Consider the following 17,050-nt stretch of genomic DNA (forward strand, 5'->3'; position numbering starts at 1 on the left):
GTCAATCAAACCTTTACACCCCTAGTGAACAGCCTGTTCGACAAGGCCATTTAAGGTGTTTAAGACCGCATATTGACACACATCCTCTGCAGATTGAGTTATGAATCAATTGAACTTGTGCCATTGGGGTTTGCAATTCACACTGCCTGCACTGAGAATTTGGGTGTGACCATGCTTCTGTGGAGACTTATTGTTAGTCATGGTTTGTTTGTCCTCCCTACGGTGTCTTGAAATAGACTGAACACATTTATTTTCTTGTCAATGTGTCCACGCTTGTTAATGGAGCCAAACAGTTGGTCTGCATTGCAGATTATGCTGCATGGGTAACATTCAGTCTTCTGCAGACGGTGAACTGAATGATGTGATAATGTTTTTGAGTGTTCGTTTATTTTTAAAAAGATCATAACCGATCCGTCAAAATGAGCTGCACTAGAGGGAGGAAATCGCTGTTTCCGAGCATGACAGATTTCTCTATGTGAGCCTCTGAAGGTTTGCAGCCTTCGATGGAGACTGACACGGGAACAGTGTGAGAGTTTCATAGACAGTCTTTGTAGTGATGGAGCATTTCCTGGGAGCAGATGAGCCTCCACAAAGGTTACTCCTGCATCCGGTCTTAGTGACACTACGGGTTTTATATTTAATGCAGATTATCCTTCTATCTATATATGCACTAATATATTTAGTGTAACACAGGATTAATTACACCAAAATGACGCCATGACAGTTTCCTGTTGATTTTTATAGAATGAAAGGAATCATGTGTTTCCTTTGTGAATCCATGTTATACTGTATATCGTATTGTGCAGCACAGGAAATATGTCTTATTGGCACTGCACATTTCAAATACGTCAGTCTCTTGTAGATCTACAGTACATATTAGGTCACAGACATCCTTGTTGTTGTCACTTGTCATTGCTGACCCTGATTGGAAAGAATCTGAAACTAAAGCTCCCTGATTCTGTGGAAAGGTGTATCTGATTATTTCTTAAAATAACAACCCGACTTATTCCCCTGTGCCTCGTGTCAAGTAAATAAAGCATGTGCTTGCAACTCAAGTGTGGTAGTAATTCATCACCATATTCATCTGTTAGAGTTCAAAGCAGCTTTGTGAGAAAATGTTTATCTGGCAGTCACTGCACACTTACTCTGTTGGGCTGCTCAGTCGACATGAATGTTGGATCCAAATTGTGCTTTTTCTAGAAATAGTATGGACATTTGTTTGGATTTTGTTCATACGGAGTTTTATACCAAGGAGTAGGTGCTATCTCCTCGTTAGCTTTTGCTTACACTGAAGCTAAACATACACCAACCATGCAAGATATTAGACCAATATAAACATGAGGCTCCTTTCCCTCACTCAGCAGCAAGGTTAGCATTAAATAACTGTGAACACACAGTCAAGACCTGAGTTCGTTCCCATGTGCTGACACTGCTAAAACGTGATAATGAACCATGAGAAAATGCCGTAGCTTATCCACAAATCACAAAATAACATGAAATAAAGACACACAGAGCGATGGTGATGTGTGGTCCCACTAATGACTTAAAATAGGCCAGTTAATGATGTGAGGATATGTATTTCTGGCCCCTGGCTTTTAAAATCCACGTGGACCAGCTGGTGGTGTATGATTGTGGACCTCTCCCCACTCTTATCTACCGCATGCACTGCAGAACACCCCGCTCTATGTGTGTTTGTGCGTGTGTTTTTGTGTGCGTGTGTGCATGCATGGGTTTCTCCAGCGGTGCTGTGGCTGCAGGGTGAGTTGGTAAAGCTCTTTAGAGAGCCGGACCTGCACAGAGCAGTCATCAGAGTCATTTAACGTTGCACAATAGACCTGCAGCACTTAGCAATATAAATGCTCATGATGGAGGCTGCAGAAAGAGAGAGAAGGAGGGAAATGCAGGCAAAATGAAGGAGACAAGGTGGGAGAGATACAGTTATCCCAGGACATTTGAAAACTGCAAATGTAATTGATTCATTCATTAGTAATAGTGCAAATTAGTTTTAAATTAGATTTTAAATTACATTTCATTATGATGTGGGATTTTTTTTCTCAAAATGACATAGTGAGGTCACCTGCATTTTACCGAGATGGACGCATTCCAGTGTTTTGCAGGAAATATCAGTTAAACAGAAAGTCTAGCCGGCAGTTTTGATTTTATACCCATTGATGTATTATTATAATATTCATTTCTGTCTTTAGACATAATAATTTCATAGAGTTGTGAATCTTTTTTAAAGCAAACCTGCCTCAAACAATAAATGCAAAGGTTCATCAATTTAATGGACGTGCTTTTTGTGAAATAATAATAGTTAGTTAGTTAATAGAGTAACAGACGGCCGGAGTTTTCATTTTTCCTTTGTGGTTAAAATCTCATTTTCATTTGCCAGGTTAGAAAATGAGCCAGTGGTTGTTTAAGAATTTATTGAATATCACATAAATGCATGAATCACTGGCACTCTGATTGCACTACATATCAGTATATCTGTTTTCATTCTCGGGCTGATCATCAGTACCTTTGAAATGAACTAGTCTTTTGATAAAATCATATCTTATTGGTTGAATGCAGCTTTATAAGAATGAGTACTGACAGAAGAACTTCATCTCACATTCTTTCAGAACTATATTCTATTTGATGTGTTTTTATGTGCATGTTGCTGCTTAGTTTTTACAGGTTTTTCCACCCTTTGTTTCATTTTCAAGTCATTTTCAAACAAAACACGCACTGATTGTTACGCATACTGCAGTGCAGTGCATAGTGGACTTAACTAGCTGCCCAAAGAGAGTTCATGCAAATACCTGCAACAAAGTAACATAACATGATTGTTTTTACTCTTCTTTGCAGTTACTTTTCCCAAAATAAGGTTACAAAAGGACATATTTTTCTTTTTATTATACAATAACATCACATTGTTCATAACTACAGTTACGTTATAATCTGATTTCTGTCCCTTATCCTGTTGGTTGGCCTCAGCAGCTGTGGGACTGGGATGCCCATGTCTTATATAACACCCCCCTCCTCTCTTTTCCCTCTCATCTCCTCTCCTCCCTTCCTCTTCTGTATGTTTATGCTGATGATATGTCAAAACACTCCAGCCTGCCCCCCGAGCTCCCCTTGCTGCTGTCAAGAGTAACATCTCTGCCCTTTCTCCTCTGCAAAGACACAAAACTCAGTTTGAGAGCATTAAAAATTCACGTCTGTTTGGGTTGGTCCTCCTCATAAATATTGACTAAAAGCTCTGAGAATGAGGCGTAGTTGTCCAGTCAGCAGTGGGGCAATTAGGCGAACACATTTTAAAGCACTTGTGTTCCTTTCACCAGGACATAAGTTCAGTTGTAAGAAATTAAGATGGAGGAATTATTTATGGCCTGACAGCCACTGCGGTCCTCTCCCTAGAATGCTGTGTGAAAGAATCAGTGCTCGTGTGTGATATGCTGCTATTAATTGTCCCTGACATGTTTTATTACTGACTTTTTCCTCCACCACATTTTAGATAAGTATGATATAAACAAACTGACAACACATGAGCGTATCTGTGTCTCTTTTCTCACCCTCTGTTTCTTTTAAGAGCTACTGTGTCGGGCCATATTCCAATCTGTAGCACTGCATTTGCACAACTCCCTCTCCTCTCCTCTCCTCTCCTCTCCTCTCTCTTCACAAATTAAATCCTTTACAACCCGCACCACCTTTCTCAGTGACATTTCCTACTGCTGTATCATCTGTATTTAATATTCCTTTGTCAGGTTTCTTGTAGTAAGTGTGGGTGAAGTGTAATGGAATCCTAATTGGTTGAAGTTGAATGGAGGTGTCCTCTGGCAGTCCTTCACTGTGTCTCTGGCCGGGTGGTATCACACAGTTGATCTGGACAGACCTGGCTTAATAAATGGACTTGCGAGCTGAAATACTTGGCTTAGCGCATTAGGAATTCAAGGATCTTTACAGCATAGTGCAATGAAATAACACAGCACTGTGAATAGCTCAATCATTTTCTGTCACCAAAGTAACATTTTCTTTTTTCTCTTTTCCTTCCGCAGTCTTCATCTGCAGCTTCATGGTGGCAGCTCCAATCTTCGGTTACCTGGGCGACCGCTTCAACAGAAAGGTCATCCTGAGCTGTGGCATTTTCTTCTGGTCCATTGTTACTCTGTCGAGCTCCTTCATCAGTAAAGAGGTATGGCATGGCTCTGACAGGAGCTGTAGAATAAGCGCGGCACAAGAGCTCAAATGTAATTCTATTAGACCGTCGTCCTTGTGATATGGTCGACACTGGCGAGCTAATTATTCTGTTATGATCTGGATATGCTTGATGTTAAGGCTAGTGAAATGAAATGACACACTCGTTAAGCCGGACACCCGCTTCGCTTCTGCTTTGTAGGCATTCTTTATGTCTCTCTCTCTTGCTCGCTGGCTACCAGACAATCAACTAATGAAGGCTCATGCCTCAGAGTTGTCTCAATTACAATGCTTTAGAAGATAAGACTCTTTCGTTTCACTGCCCCCTGACAAGTGGATTTCGATTCCATATCTTTAAAAGCCCCTGTGTGCTGGGCGGTATTTAAACAATGCATTAAACAATGACATTATTCTGGGGGGTGATGACATGGGGGAAGGGTATCCCGCTGAGAGTAACCATCACAGTAAAAGGTTCTGTACATGTATGCGTGGGTGTGTACGCAAACCCGTCTTGATGGATAGTTGTAATAAAGATCGTAGAAACTGACAATCTGAAGTCACTCGACAAGCAGGGATGGCATTAAAAGCTAAGCTAGTCAAATTTATGCGGCAATAGCATGTCTGCAGAGCAACGCCACAAGGCCCCACTGTGTCGTGTCTCCAGTGAGTAAGCCCGTCCACTGCCAAGGCTCTTCAGCCCAGAGCTGTGGAAGGGAATGACAGCTCGGAGATGTGTGTATGTTGATGATCTCAGGAGGGCGTCCTTTGTCTTAAATCCCCCATAGACTCGACTTCTAGGAGACAAGATGGCAGTCATTCGCTTAAGTAGGAAATGCATTCAGGCAGCTTCTGGCCAAGGGCTTCTTCCCCTCTGACAAATGCCACAAATGCCGCTGACTGCTGTTGAGGAGATGGGAAGGGATCATCAGCACCCACAGTCCTTTGCCTCAAACTTTAACTCCGCCCTCAAGACATGTTCCTGAGTGTGCCAATCAAATGAGACAAGAGTAAATGGCTCTTACGTAACAGCTCTACGGCACTGTCGCCATGAGAGATGAAAGACATGACATGCAATGAAATTTTAATAGCCACTTACAACTGAGTCCTATCATTACGCATTTAAGACACTCTGGGGCATTTTGCAAGGATTTGCAGCAGATACGGAATTCACATCTTACGTAACAGATATTTACAGCTGTCACGAGGTGAAATGTCTTACTTTTTTCCTGCATGACTACAACAGATTATCGTCATACAGTGATCACTTGTAGGTCATTCGAAATTTGAAACAAAGCAGCGGCGGTCTGTGGCCTGCAGTTCCTGACGGTGAGCCAAAAAACGGAATATCCTGCACTTCTTTGATAACATGCATTTACTTTCTATTATCTCCAAGTTCATCTCTAATTATAATTTTATCCAGAGGAAAGCAAGACTCATTGCATTGAGTATTATCTCATGAATATAAAGACAGTGAGACAAGGATAATGACCACTCAACTGCTATTGTTATAATAAGGCCTGGCTGCATGGATTGATGATCCATTATTATTATTAAAACAATTTATCAATTTTATGATGATTATCATCGTTATCGCTGTAGTATTTTATAACGACCAGTGAATGTTGGTACTTTACAGAACCTCAGATTGTGTCAGTCAGCTGTCATGATGTTGGTAGAGGTACATCTCTGCTCTTGTAGCTCATAGTGCAGCTTTAACTTAAACCTAGTAGGAATAAAACTGCACTCTCATTAATTAAATTGTATTAAAACAATATAATGAATCTAGTAGCTGCTGACCTGTAAAAAACAGACCATTTAGTTTTGGCACATTGGTCCATGTGCTGTAGGAAAAGTAAATAGTAGTGGATGACACAGTTAGAGACAAAATGGGTTGTAAGTTATAACTCTTCAGTACAAAGCATCTCCTTGAATGGACTGAGGAAATTGATATTATCTGAAAGTGTAAACTAAGAACAGATTTTAAATGAGTCAAAGTAGCATAATCCAATGTGCCATTTCTCTCAATAATTAGCATCAAGCATCCTGTGTCTCATTACAGAGGTATATTCTCTTTCTGTGCATTAAAAGGAGGCACGCTGTGCTATCAATAATGCAAAACATTAAATGGCAAGAGCACTTTTTCTAAATCCTTTATGAATATTGTATTCAGGATTTGCCAAATGTTTTATATGATAGGTCATACTGAATTAAAACTCTTCTGGACATTTTAAAAAAACATCCAGTGGACAACTGTTATGATTCATGTTGAAGATTTTTCTTTAAACCGTGTGAGAAGAGTTTGAAAACCATCCAAAACCTCCTTCTTCTCTTTTATCTCTTCCTACTCTTCAATCTGCGTTTACAGTTTCTGAACCTCATTTTTGTGGCGCTTTCCTGGCATTGCTGCCTGGAGTTTTTCTTGTTGTTGTCACTGCTGCTAGCACTTCTGTTCCAAGGGCCGATGGTATTCTGGTGACCACACACACAAGGAGAGCTACCATCATGATCCCACTAAACGAGGGGCCATTAAAAGAAGAAAATAGACTCGCTGTAAATCGTTCGAAACAATGTAACAAACACAAAGATACATGTATAAGCAGTGAAAGCAGAGTTGAGTTTTTTTAGATATAATTCAGAACCAAAAGTTGGCAAAAACAGTTAAAGGCAAACACACATCACTGAAAATAATACAGGCGAATGCCACAGTAAAGATAGTTGTGGGATGCGTCCCTTGCGTGTCATCTTACAGTGAGGTGTGTGTGTGTGTGTGTGTGTGTGTGTGTGTGTGTGTGTGTGTGTGTGTGTGTGTGTGTGTGTTTGTGTATGTGTGTGTGTGGTGTAGTCTCCAGGGGATGTTTGATGGCTGTGTGTACGACCTTGTGACACAATGTCCCATCCACCAGCATGAAGCCTGGACTGACGGCTGTGAGCTGAGGTCTGCTCAGAGGTCACCGTTTTAGCTCTGCCTCTGCTACCTACAACACCTACGTTAATCTCTTTTTACAGCTGACAAACACAACAGAGTGTAACCTTATCACACACACACACACACACACTCACATTATTAGAGCCCACAATGGGCTTGCATATGTCAAAGGTGGAAATAGAGAAATGTTGTAAGAAAAGCTAACAAGGAAGGAAAATCTCTTGAAAAATACAAATGACTATATGTTACCATCAAACAATGTGAGTTAATTACATCATGAATAAGTTACACAAGTCATCTTAGTCATGGGACTGACCTACAATAAGCAAATAAGTGGCCAAAATTTGCATTTTCCGTCATTTCAGTGTGTGGGGGAACCAGATTTCTTTGCAGCATCACAAGCAGACATGGGAGTCTGTATCTAGTGAGTAGTGGTTGCCATGGAAACAGTTAACAATCCAGCTGCCTACACAGGTGCCCCCGCCAGCGTGCAAGCTCCTATAAAAGCCTTTAAAGCATTCATCATTTTATTTATCAGTTGATTGCGTGTGATAGGAGATAATAAGCCATGGTAATTTAATATAATTTAAATAGGAGTAAACATATTATGATTCTATTTCATAATTACATGATGTGACTTTTGATGGGTGATAGGTTGATCAAGATAACCTCAACTATCTCTACAAATCTGAACATGTAAATGCAGTTCAAACTCAAAGCTACAGTATGTAGCCTGTTTGTTTGTGTGTTGTGCACCAAAGCAGCTAAATTATGGGATTAAGCTTGTGAAACTCATCGCTTCTCATTAATAAAGAAACACATACCTGTGGTGTGTTTCACATGTGTGATAATCCATTGTTCAGCCTTGCATGTAAGCTTCAGGAGTGTCCACCTCTGATTGTCTGGTAGGCACACGTGTCAGTCATGAGTTGTCAGCACCAGCACACTTTGATGCTGAATCAGTAAGCTTTAGGGGCTGAATGCTGGTAATTGCATCTTTTACAGTGTGTGCTTTGCGAGCCTGATTGTAATAAATTGTAATGACAGTAATGAAAAGTCAGTGAGGAAAATGAAAAAATGGTCGATGGGTTTTCACTAGGCTTTGACAAAAAGTTTCCTGCAGAGCTTGACAACAAAACTCACAGGTCCTCTTTCTCTTTATCTCTCTCTCCGCAGTACTACTGGCTGTTTGTACTCTCCAGGGGACTGGTGGGTATCGGTGAGTCCAGCTACTCCTCCATCTCTCCAACCATCATAGGAGACCTGTTCACTAATAACAGCCGCACGATGATGCTCTCCGTCTTCTACCTGGCCATCCCCCTGGGAAGGTAAGAGGCAGACAGATCCGGTACTCAGGAAACAGACACCTGCAAACAACAAAGATGTATGATCTATTCTGGGAGATGTTATTCATGCGGATGTTTAAGAGACTATTGCTCATATAGCTCTGTGATTATGTTAAATAGCATAGTCATTTCATCCAATCCAGCCTGTTCTTCAGTCCAAAGGTGCAAAAGGAATCCAGAGAATTAGCATAGATAATTGAAATAATCCTGACACAGAAAAAGCTTGGGCTCACTCCTATCTGGCTCTTTTTTTTTTCCAGACAGTCACACAAAAAGCTCAGGCACCCGGCAGAAAAAAAAAGAAAAACAGAACTTACAATTGACTATGTGAAGCTTAAAGGAGGGTGGGAGGCTTTTTGGAGATGTGGCGTGGGGGTGTGGGAGTTGGAGGTATTATTAAACTCAAATCTCCAGCCTTTTCAGTTCATTCAATCAGAAAAAGGGCCACAGGGAGAAAACAAACAAAGCCAAGTAATAAAAGATGAATGTACTGTCAGATGCAGCGCGGGAGCCACTTGAGGTTTATCGTTCTATACAGTACAGTGGTTAACAGCATGTGCTTGAGCTGTTTTCCAGCTCCTGCATACAGAATCACATAGTTATCAAGGAGATGCTAAGGAAAGAGGAAGTGTGCTGCAGTCTCTCTGACTGTAGCATTACATTAAGATAATGTATATAAAGCATGTCACTTCACTTTTTGTTGCAGAGCAAAACATAGTGATGAATGGTTATATAACTTATTTTCATGAGAAAACAGACAGAGTGAACTAATCATATCAGTTTAGATGTTTGGGGACAGTTGGACAAATGAGGAAAGGAAAGACTAAACTTCCCTCTGAGTGGTTGTGTTATGAACTGCCAAAATGTCTGGGTCACAGTAAACTGCCCAGCAACGTAGACAATAGAAGGTGAAAGAGTGGACCTCAGTAAAGTGCAGTCAAACATCCTATTCACTCTCTTACTTGTTTGTCTTTACTGAAGTTGTTATGACCGTTTCCAGGAAATGACCTCAGGAATTAGACCGGATTCCCAGGAAATGGATTCCCCTGCCCTCCTTTTTTTTCTTTTTTATCCACATAATTTTACAGCTTGGCCCCACGGACCGGGTCCTGTGCGACGCCGGTGTTTGAAGTGACCATATTTTTCATGCTGGAGGTTTATTGTTGGTGTTGAACTTTCCAAACACTCTCTGGGTGGACTCTGATAAGATTAGCTGTTAGTCACTCGCTGGAAATATCATACACTGTCTGAGCCCGTTATACTGTGGTGTTATTTTTGGAGAAATAATCAGCCACATGGAAGCGCAACCGTAGACCGTTTCCCCCTTTGCTCTGACTGTGTATGTGTGTGAGTATATGTGTGTGTGATGTAAAACCAGTTAAACATGTTTTGGCCTTTTAACAGTGGTGATAAGAACCCACTGTAAAGTCCCGTTGGCTACATTTGATCATGAATCTATTGCTCTAATCAGCTATTCTAATGGAAAACAGCATCTCCTGGCCAGAGGCCCTGTACACTCATACAGACTGTTTAAAAGAGCTCTGAGAAAGCAAGAAGTTTGAGTGATTCATACTGATAAATTCTGGTGAAAAGGCTTAATAAACTGTGAGAATAAGCTACAGATTGGAGATAAATGAAAGGAAAAGCCAACATCAAGTGTCGTAGTCAAGTGTTGCACCACCACGAGACTCCAGAACGGTTTCAGTGTGTTTTGGCATTGATTCTCCGCATCTATTGAACTCTAATAGAGGGATGAACACCATTCTTCCAAATCATATTCCCTTATTAAGTGTTTTAATAATGGAGGTGGAGAGTGATGTCAAATCGGTCCAAAGACCACATCATATGATTTATTTCATTTTAATGTCATTTTAATTGTCCTGTATGAGAGTGTCTGGGGTTAACATAGAAAGCAGTGTCTTTCTCAAGAAGTTTGACAGTACTAGAGGCCTTACATGTCCTGGTGATAACCAAAAAATATAAAAGACTAACTAGCTTTTTTTTCACTGTTGCATTAATGTTTTGAATACCCACATACTAAACATACTTAACTCAGCTCATATCTTCAGGTCACTATTTGAATCCTCTTTGTCCTTTAAATGCTGATGCTATCTTGCAGCTCTAACAGGCTTATCACAACATAGAGGCCCTTATCTGATCTGATCTGATCTAGAAACATTTCCCTCAAAGCATTTCACTGTTATTTCCCTTTATGACACACAAACGCCCTTTAACCCAGGTAAAATACAATAGAATTCAATTACACCCAGCCTTTGGCTAGACAACCATGTTAGCGCTATGTTCTGTTTGCTAATAGGCGGAAACATTGCACCTGCATTTCGTGACTACATGCACAAATCACACGTCCACAAATAAACCAGCTAGCCAAGTTGCTACTGGTGCTTTGATCAGCAACACTGTCATAAGCTCTCCATGTCAAGTGCCCAAACACTCAATGCAGCTTTAATCAGACAACAAACAGTATGTAGGTGTAAGCTTAAGTGATGGAAATGACACACTCTGCCAAATCAGGACACTGACTCATATACTTTATATATAATGTGCACTGTTAGACCTCAGTGGAGCAGGTTCAGAGTAATGTATATGATGTTGCTAATATACAGTCTTTCTGTCTTCCTGCAGTGGGTTGGGTTACATCCTGGGCTCCTGCGCCAAGGAAGCTGCAGGAGACTGGCACTGGGCGCTGAGGGTAAGGGCATCACCATCATCCTCCAGCATTGCACACACACACACACACACACACAAAAAGACAGATGAAGAGCCCCTCCTGCAGGGCTCAGTGGTGAGGCCTGTCATGGATCAGGGGTCAGAGGGGTCAGCGGTGGCAGAAGCACCACAGGACACACATGGTTGAACGGGAGGTCCAGACTCAGACGTTGCAGGGAAGTGACAGAACAGAGAGAGCTAAAGGCTGAGCAACTCTCACACACATCAGCATCGGCCTCTGCCTCCTTGAGGACCCTTTTTAAAAATGTGATATAATTATCTTATAAATATAATTAAAAAAACATTTTAACATCAAACTCGGTCAGCATCATCTAATATATTCAAACTCAGAAGCTGTATACTTTAGTGAGTTTTGATCTGGCTGCAGCAAGGGAAGTGGATTTCTATTAAAGTTCAAGGCTCTTTCTTTCTCATTTGCTATAAACACATGAATCTTTCATTAGACTTTACCCACAGACGTCGACTTCAGTGAAGGAGGATCGGTGTTGGCCTCACTGATGTAACTAGGTGTCAGTGCTTCCTCAACCTGTATATAGTGTTTTATTCACTACAGGAACTTAATGAAAATTAGCATCACGTTTCTGCATTTGTTTTCATTGTTCTCTGCACTCTTTGGGTGAAAAAAATACTTCCTTAAACTGAAATTGATACTTTTTCCAGGTACTTTCAGGAGTGCTGTCTTTTGTTTTTGGTCAATCAAATGTGTCTTGACATCAAAAGGGCACAATAAACACCAGCTTGCATCTACTGTACAACAACAAAAAATGAGAACAATGTCCCGGTAGGTGTCCCCAGTTTTAAGGATCACGGCGGGGACTCTGGGTACTTTCAGGAGTGCTGTCTTTTGCTTTTGGTCAATCAAGTGTGTCTTGACATCAAAAGGGCACAATAAACACCAGCTTGCATCTACTGTACAACAACAAAAAATGAGAACAATTGAAAGTGCAATGATGTCAAGTGAAAGACACTGGAGCCCTGATAAGCATTTGAGGAGAAGCTGCTGTGCAGAGATAGCTAAAATCGGCCGGTCTCTTAGGGGAACAAGCTTTCAGTTTGACTTGGCACAAAGACTCATTGTTACCACGTACGTGCTCACAAAATGCCCCTATGTAGCTCCAAGAGCATAAAGCTGGATCCCTATTAATCAAAGGTTCATTTCAGCTCTCAAGAAATCTATCTGTTAAAATGTGCTGACATGTCACACCTTCATAGTGTATTGTGTCAAACAAAAAAAAAATCCTTACTAGACTGCTTTGTGCAGTGGCATACTTAATGTGTGCTTATAGGAGCAGACACAGGTGTTAAATCAGGAGCATAAATCACTGTTTTCATAGCTCTTTTTTACTGGGACTCCACTGAGTGCAAGACAAAATGTTTTAGAAGTGAACAGCTCTATAAGGCATACCAGTCGTAATGGAGAGAACCAATGAAAGGTCTAACAGGACTCCACAGGAGCCGCTGACTTCAGGGTCAGCTTTTAAAATCCTTAAAACAAATTATGGCCCAGCTGTTCTTATGAACCGACTGACATTTAAAGGAAGACGTTAAACATTCCCTCAGCGTGTCATGGTGGAAGAGATTCCTGGATATGACAGCTCCCTGGGTTTGAGGAAACAGGAAGTCCATTTCTTCTTGTCTTGGTGGAGCATTAAAAAAAATAACAAAGAGCAGGGCAGTTTGTTCCAAAGCAGTCACAATGACATTCCAATAAAACAATCTCAAAGCCAATTAATCACCGGTGTGGCATGTGGAGGAAAACAAATACCAAGACATGAAACAGATTCTTTACACCAGTATCCTGCTTTAAGGAAAAAACACTGCAGTGCTTCCGTTTGTTTTTGCCCGCCATGTTCCAGCTACCTTCCTTGTTTAGCGAAAATGTGGACAGCAAGAAGGAACAAGGGGGATGCATAGAAAGGAGGAGGAGGAGAGGGCAGTAGCTAATTTGTTTGATTGCCAACCATCCATACAGGAAGTGTCTAATGGGCCCTGTGGGAGACGCGGGTCAAAGGTCACAGTCTCCTAGTGTCTTGTTGAATAATTATGAGGGGGCTTAAGTGCAGAAGTTGCGCAAAAAAGGAAACGTTTATTTTCTTTTTTAAATTAAATGAGCTCTGAATCTTGCACTAAGCTGCCTCTTGGTGAAAGTATTTCTTAAAATACTAATAACGTAGACCATGTCGATACAATTAAGTTGCGCCATGCAAGCAAAAGACGATTGCAGACTGCATCAATATGAGCCACATCAGACTCAGAATTACTCCCTCAATGAAAAACTTGCACATATACACAGACATGTTACATAGTACCACAGCACTTATGCATATAAATGGGCTTTAATAAGTTACAGAATATAATATGATAAATTTCATCTGACAGATGAAATTGGTTTTGCTTTTGTGAGCTATTTACATGAGTCGAACAAATGCTCTCCCGCACATCCCATCCTGCCTTTTGTCTTTGTCTCTGTCTCCCCCACACAGATACACACACATGCACAAACATGCTACCTCATAACCCATAAAAGATGATGGTGAATATAATAGCAGATGGGCACTTATGAGGTTTTCACCCTGGTGCAGTGCTCACAAAGCAGCTCTCAAAGCCAAAAAGCTCTTGTAGAGTCTTGTACGCTTACAAACACACACACACACACACACACACACACACACACACACACACACACAGAGCCAACAGAGTAAGCAGAGGGAATGTTCTTAGTTGTAGAGGGCTTGTATGGGATATCAGGCGTATCGGCAGTCCATTCAGATTGTAAACACAATGTTCTTTGTCTCATATCCCCTCTCCAAACCACTCCCTAGTCTGACCCACTCTGGATATCATGTCAGGATGATGTGTTAACCTGATCTGAAGACTCATAGAGCTGTCATGTCCCGGTAGGTGTCCCCACTTTTTGGGATCACGGCGGGGACTCTGATCCTGCTGTTCGTGCCAGAGCCAAAGAGAGGCTGCCTTGACCAGATGGGAGCACGCATCAAGACCCGCACCTCATGGGTCTGTGACATGAAGGCCCTCACCAAGAAGTAAGGCCTGTGCTCAGCTTCAAGGATTACACTGGGTTTTGGGGGACTGGCCTGGTGATGTTTCCCTGGCAGGTCACCGAGAGCCATGCATGCTAACACGTCAGAGAAGCAACCTGTGTTATATATCAGATCTTTTGAATAGGTTTTACAGGTTTTAGATACAAACATACACACTTATTTGCCTACATTTACTCATGGTTAGCCTATACAAGCCCTTAGAGGTTTGGAAATGTCAACACAAGACACAGTGAGCCAGTATCATTCACTTGCCACTGCTCTGCAGTACTACTGAACTGTGAAGGGAGCTTTGCATCCATGACACTGTGTGCTTTTGTTATTATATGACCTGTGGGCTACTTTTCTTTTTTTAAAATGTTGTTAACTCTTTAGTTAATGTAGCCATGCAGGTTTATTGGAACTATTTTAGGTGAGCGACCACATTAATTCATCTTGCGCACAGTGTGACTTTTACCTTTTTACAATCTCCCACATTCACCTCCAATGGAAACACGAAAAGCGTTAAACCGTGTGCTATTTTTGTCTCCTACATAAAACCGTCAGCCCTGGCTGTATATCATCCAGTTTACTTGCCATTTATAGCATTAGAGCTGCTTTAATTTCATTTTCTCACCTCAGAGGTGATTCCAACCTGATAATCTCCCAAAATCCTATTGTACTGTCTTTTGTGATTGTTATCAGAGGGGTTTTACACAGAGAGAGTCAGAGCAAGTGAAATGTTTGAGATTGTACGAGAGATAGCAGTACTTTGTTTATTTTTTTTTTCTTACATAAGCCAAGATAATCACCTGTTTGATTTTGTGTGTGTGTGTGTTTCTTCACGGCTAGTCGGAGCTACGTGTTCTCCTCGCTGGCGTCTTCTTCAGTGTCCTTTGCTACGGGTGCGTTTGGTATCTGGATCCCTGTGTACCTGACCAGAGCCCAGGTGGTGCAGAAGACAGCAGAGGCCTGCACAAAAGACAGCTGCAGTAGCACAGACAGGTGAGAGGTTAATGACTAACCACAGGGTGCAGGTTTTGAAGTCATTGCCGTTTCTGTTTGACTGGTGTAATCTGAAACCTAAAAAAGAAAGATACCGGCATCCTTTGTGCACCACAAGTAGAAAGCAGGGTGAACTGGCTTTAGGATGTATTATACACTGAGCTGTAGCTCTGTTGAATAAATATATGTATGAATGAAGTAACAGTTTTTTCTTCTCTTCTCTGCTCTCCTTTCTAGTCTGATCTTCGGGGCGATCACCTGTGTGACGGGGCTGTTAGGCGTGGTCATCGGGGCGGCCACCACGCGTCTGTGCCGCCAGAGGACTGAGCGAGCCGATCCGCTCGTGTGTGCTGTCAGCATGCTGGGCTCGGCCATCTTCATCTGCCTCATCTTCGTGGTGGCCAAGAAGAGTATCGTAGGAGCTTATGTAAGGGTCATTTCCTGTAAATCTTGTGTATATTGTGTGCAAGCTTGAGGAGTAACGGAATACACAGACCGGCGTTATTTAATTAGGATACACAAAAAAGGTGAATGTATTCCATTAAAGTTACAGAAAAAAACGACATAATCAGATTACTGATACATTCAGTGAAAATGAGGATTATTACCAGGATTACGATTTTAAAATACATTTTAAAATAAAGAATGATATGCTACCATGCACTGTAAAAGTCCCAAACATAAGCAAAGCACGAACAAGAGGGCAAAATAACTCACTGATCCTCGATGGTGTGGGTAGAGGATGATACCACATGGCACACACAGGTGTGCGCAGCAGGCTCACATACACCCACTTCACACACAGTGAACTTATGTTGGGAGAGTAGGCAGGGATGGTCGTTATGCTCTGTGGCAGTCCCAAAGACTTGTGCAAATAAGTTAAAAGAGAGCTTAAGTATATGACAGCTTGTAGCACAGATAGGGCTCTCCGCTGAGATGACTGTGTGTGCGTAACGTGCCACCTGGTCGCCGAGCACATTCACTACTGAATGAGTTAGAGAAAACTCGTATCAGGCAGATAGAACTGAATAAAAGGACACAGCGAAGCCCATGATGCTGCTGCACATATGTCTGCCACTGCCATTCCTCTGAGAAGAGCAGTGGAGGAGGACAAAGCTCTCATAGAGTGGTCACGAATACCTGGCGGGGGGTCTTCCCCTGCTGCGACATACAGTATGCCTGTGTGATAGCTGCACACAGCCGGTGGGCCAAGTGCTGTTTTGTCAGAGGCTTTCCCTGAGAATGTTCTCTGTAATCATCGTGAGTTGTGCACTTTCATTGCAGGTCTATCGGCTGCTGCCTGAATTTACTTAACGAAAACCAATTTTTACTTTTTTTTCTACGGTTACATTGTTCTGTTGTCTTATAAAATACACTTATTTTCTCTGGTCTTTTAATAGGTAATTAGTAACTGTATCAGAATACATTTTCAAAGTAACCCTCCCAACCCTGAGTGTGTGTTAATCGAACAGTGGAGGGAGTTGTAATTAAGCCTGATTTTGCTTTGCTACTTCCGAGAATCAACAGGAACCCAGTGAAAAATGCCCCTCTGACAAATTATGGATTAGCCTAAAGGTCTGAGCATTAAAAGGGAAAGTCTGACAATCAATCTAACAAGAGAAGCTCATTGGGGTGGGGTTAATGTTTGAATTTGGAATAAAGGAGTCAGAGGACACCTTGCCTTAGAGCAGTGCAATATGACCAAAACATAACCAGCGTAGTTGTCATGAACTCGAGTATTTCACTTGGTTCAGAGTAGTGCGACCATAAATGACAGCAAAACGCAGTAGAGGGTCTCAAACTCCAGGCCT

The 17,050-nt window shown here is 41.6% G+C and overlaps 1 protein-coding gene across 2 annotated transcripts in view; it reads left to right on the forward strand.

The window, feature by feature from the left end:
* The window catches only part of spns2 (spinster homolog 2 (Drosophila)), a 68,108-nt gene that overhangs the window by 31,718 nt on the left and 19,340 nt on the right, over window positions 1–17,050 (forward strand). For both annotated transcript variants that reach the window (XM_042431994.1, XM_042431993.1), the window contains exons 3-8: window positions 4,038–4,174; window positions 8,279–8,430; window positions 11,092–11,158; window positions 14,098–14,240; window positions 15,087–15,239; window positions 15,477–15,666. In XM_042431994.1, coding sequence (XP_042287928.1) covers window positions 4,038–4,174; window positions 8,279–8,430; window positions 11,092–11,158; window positions 14,098–14,240; window positions 15,087–15,239; window positions 15,477–15,666 — 842 coding nt within the window. The remainder of the gene's footprint in view (window positions 1–4,037; window positions 4,175–8,278; window positions 8,431–11,091; window positions 11,159–14,097; window positions 14,241–15,086; window positions 15,240–15,476; window positions 15,667–17,050) is intronic.

The sequence above is a fragment of the Thunnus maccoyii genome, chromosome 13, assembly GCF_910596095.1.
Source record: "Thunnus maccoyii chromosome 13, fThuMac1.1, whole genome shotgun sequence".
NCBI lineage: Eukaryota > Metazoa > Chordata > Actinopteri > Scombriformes > Scombridae > Thunnus > Thunnus maccoyii.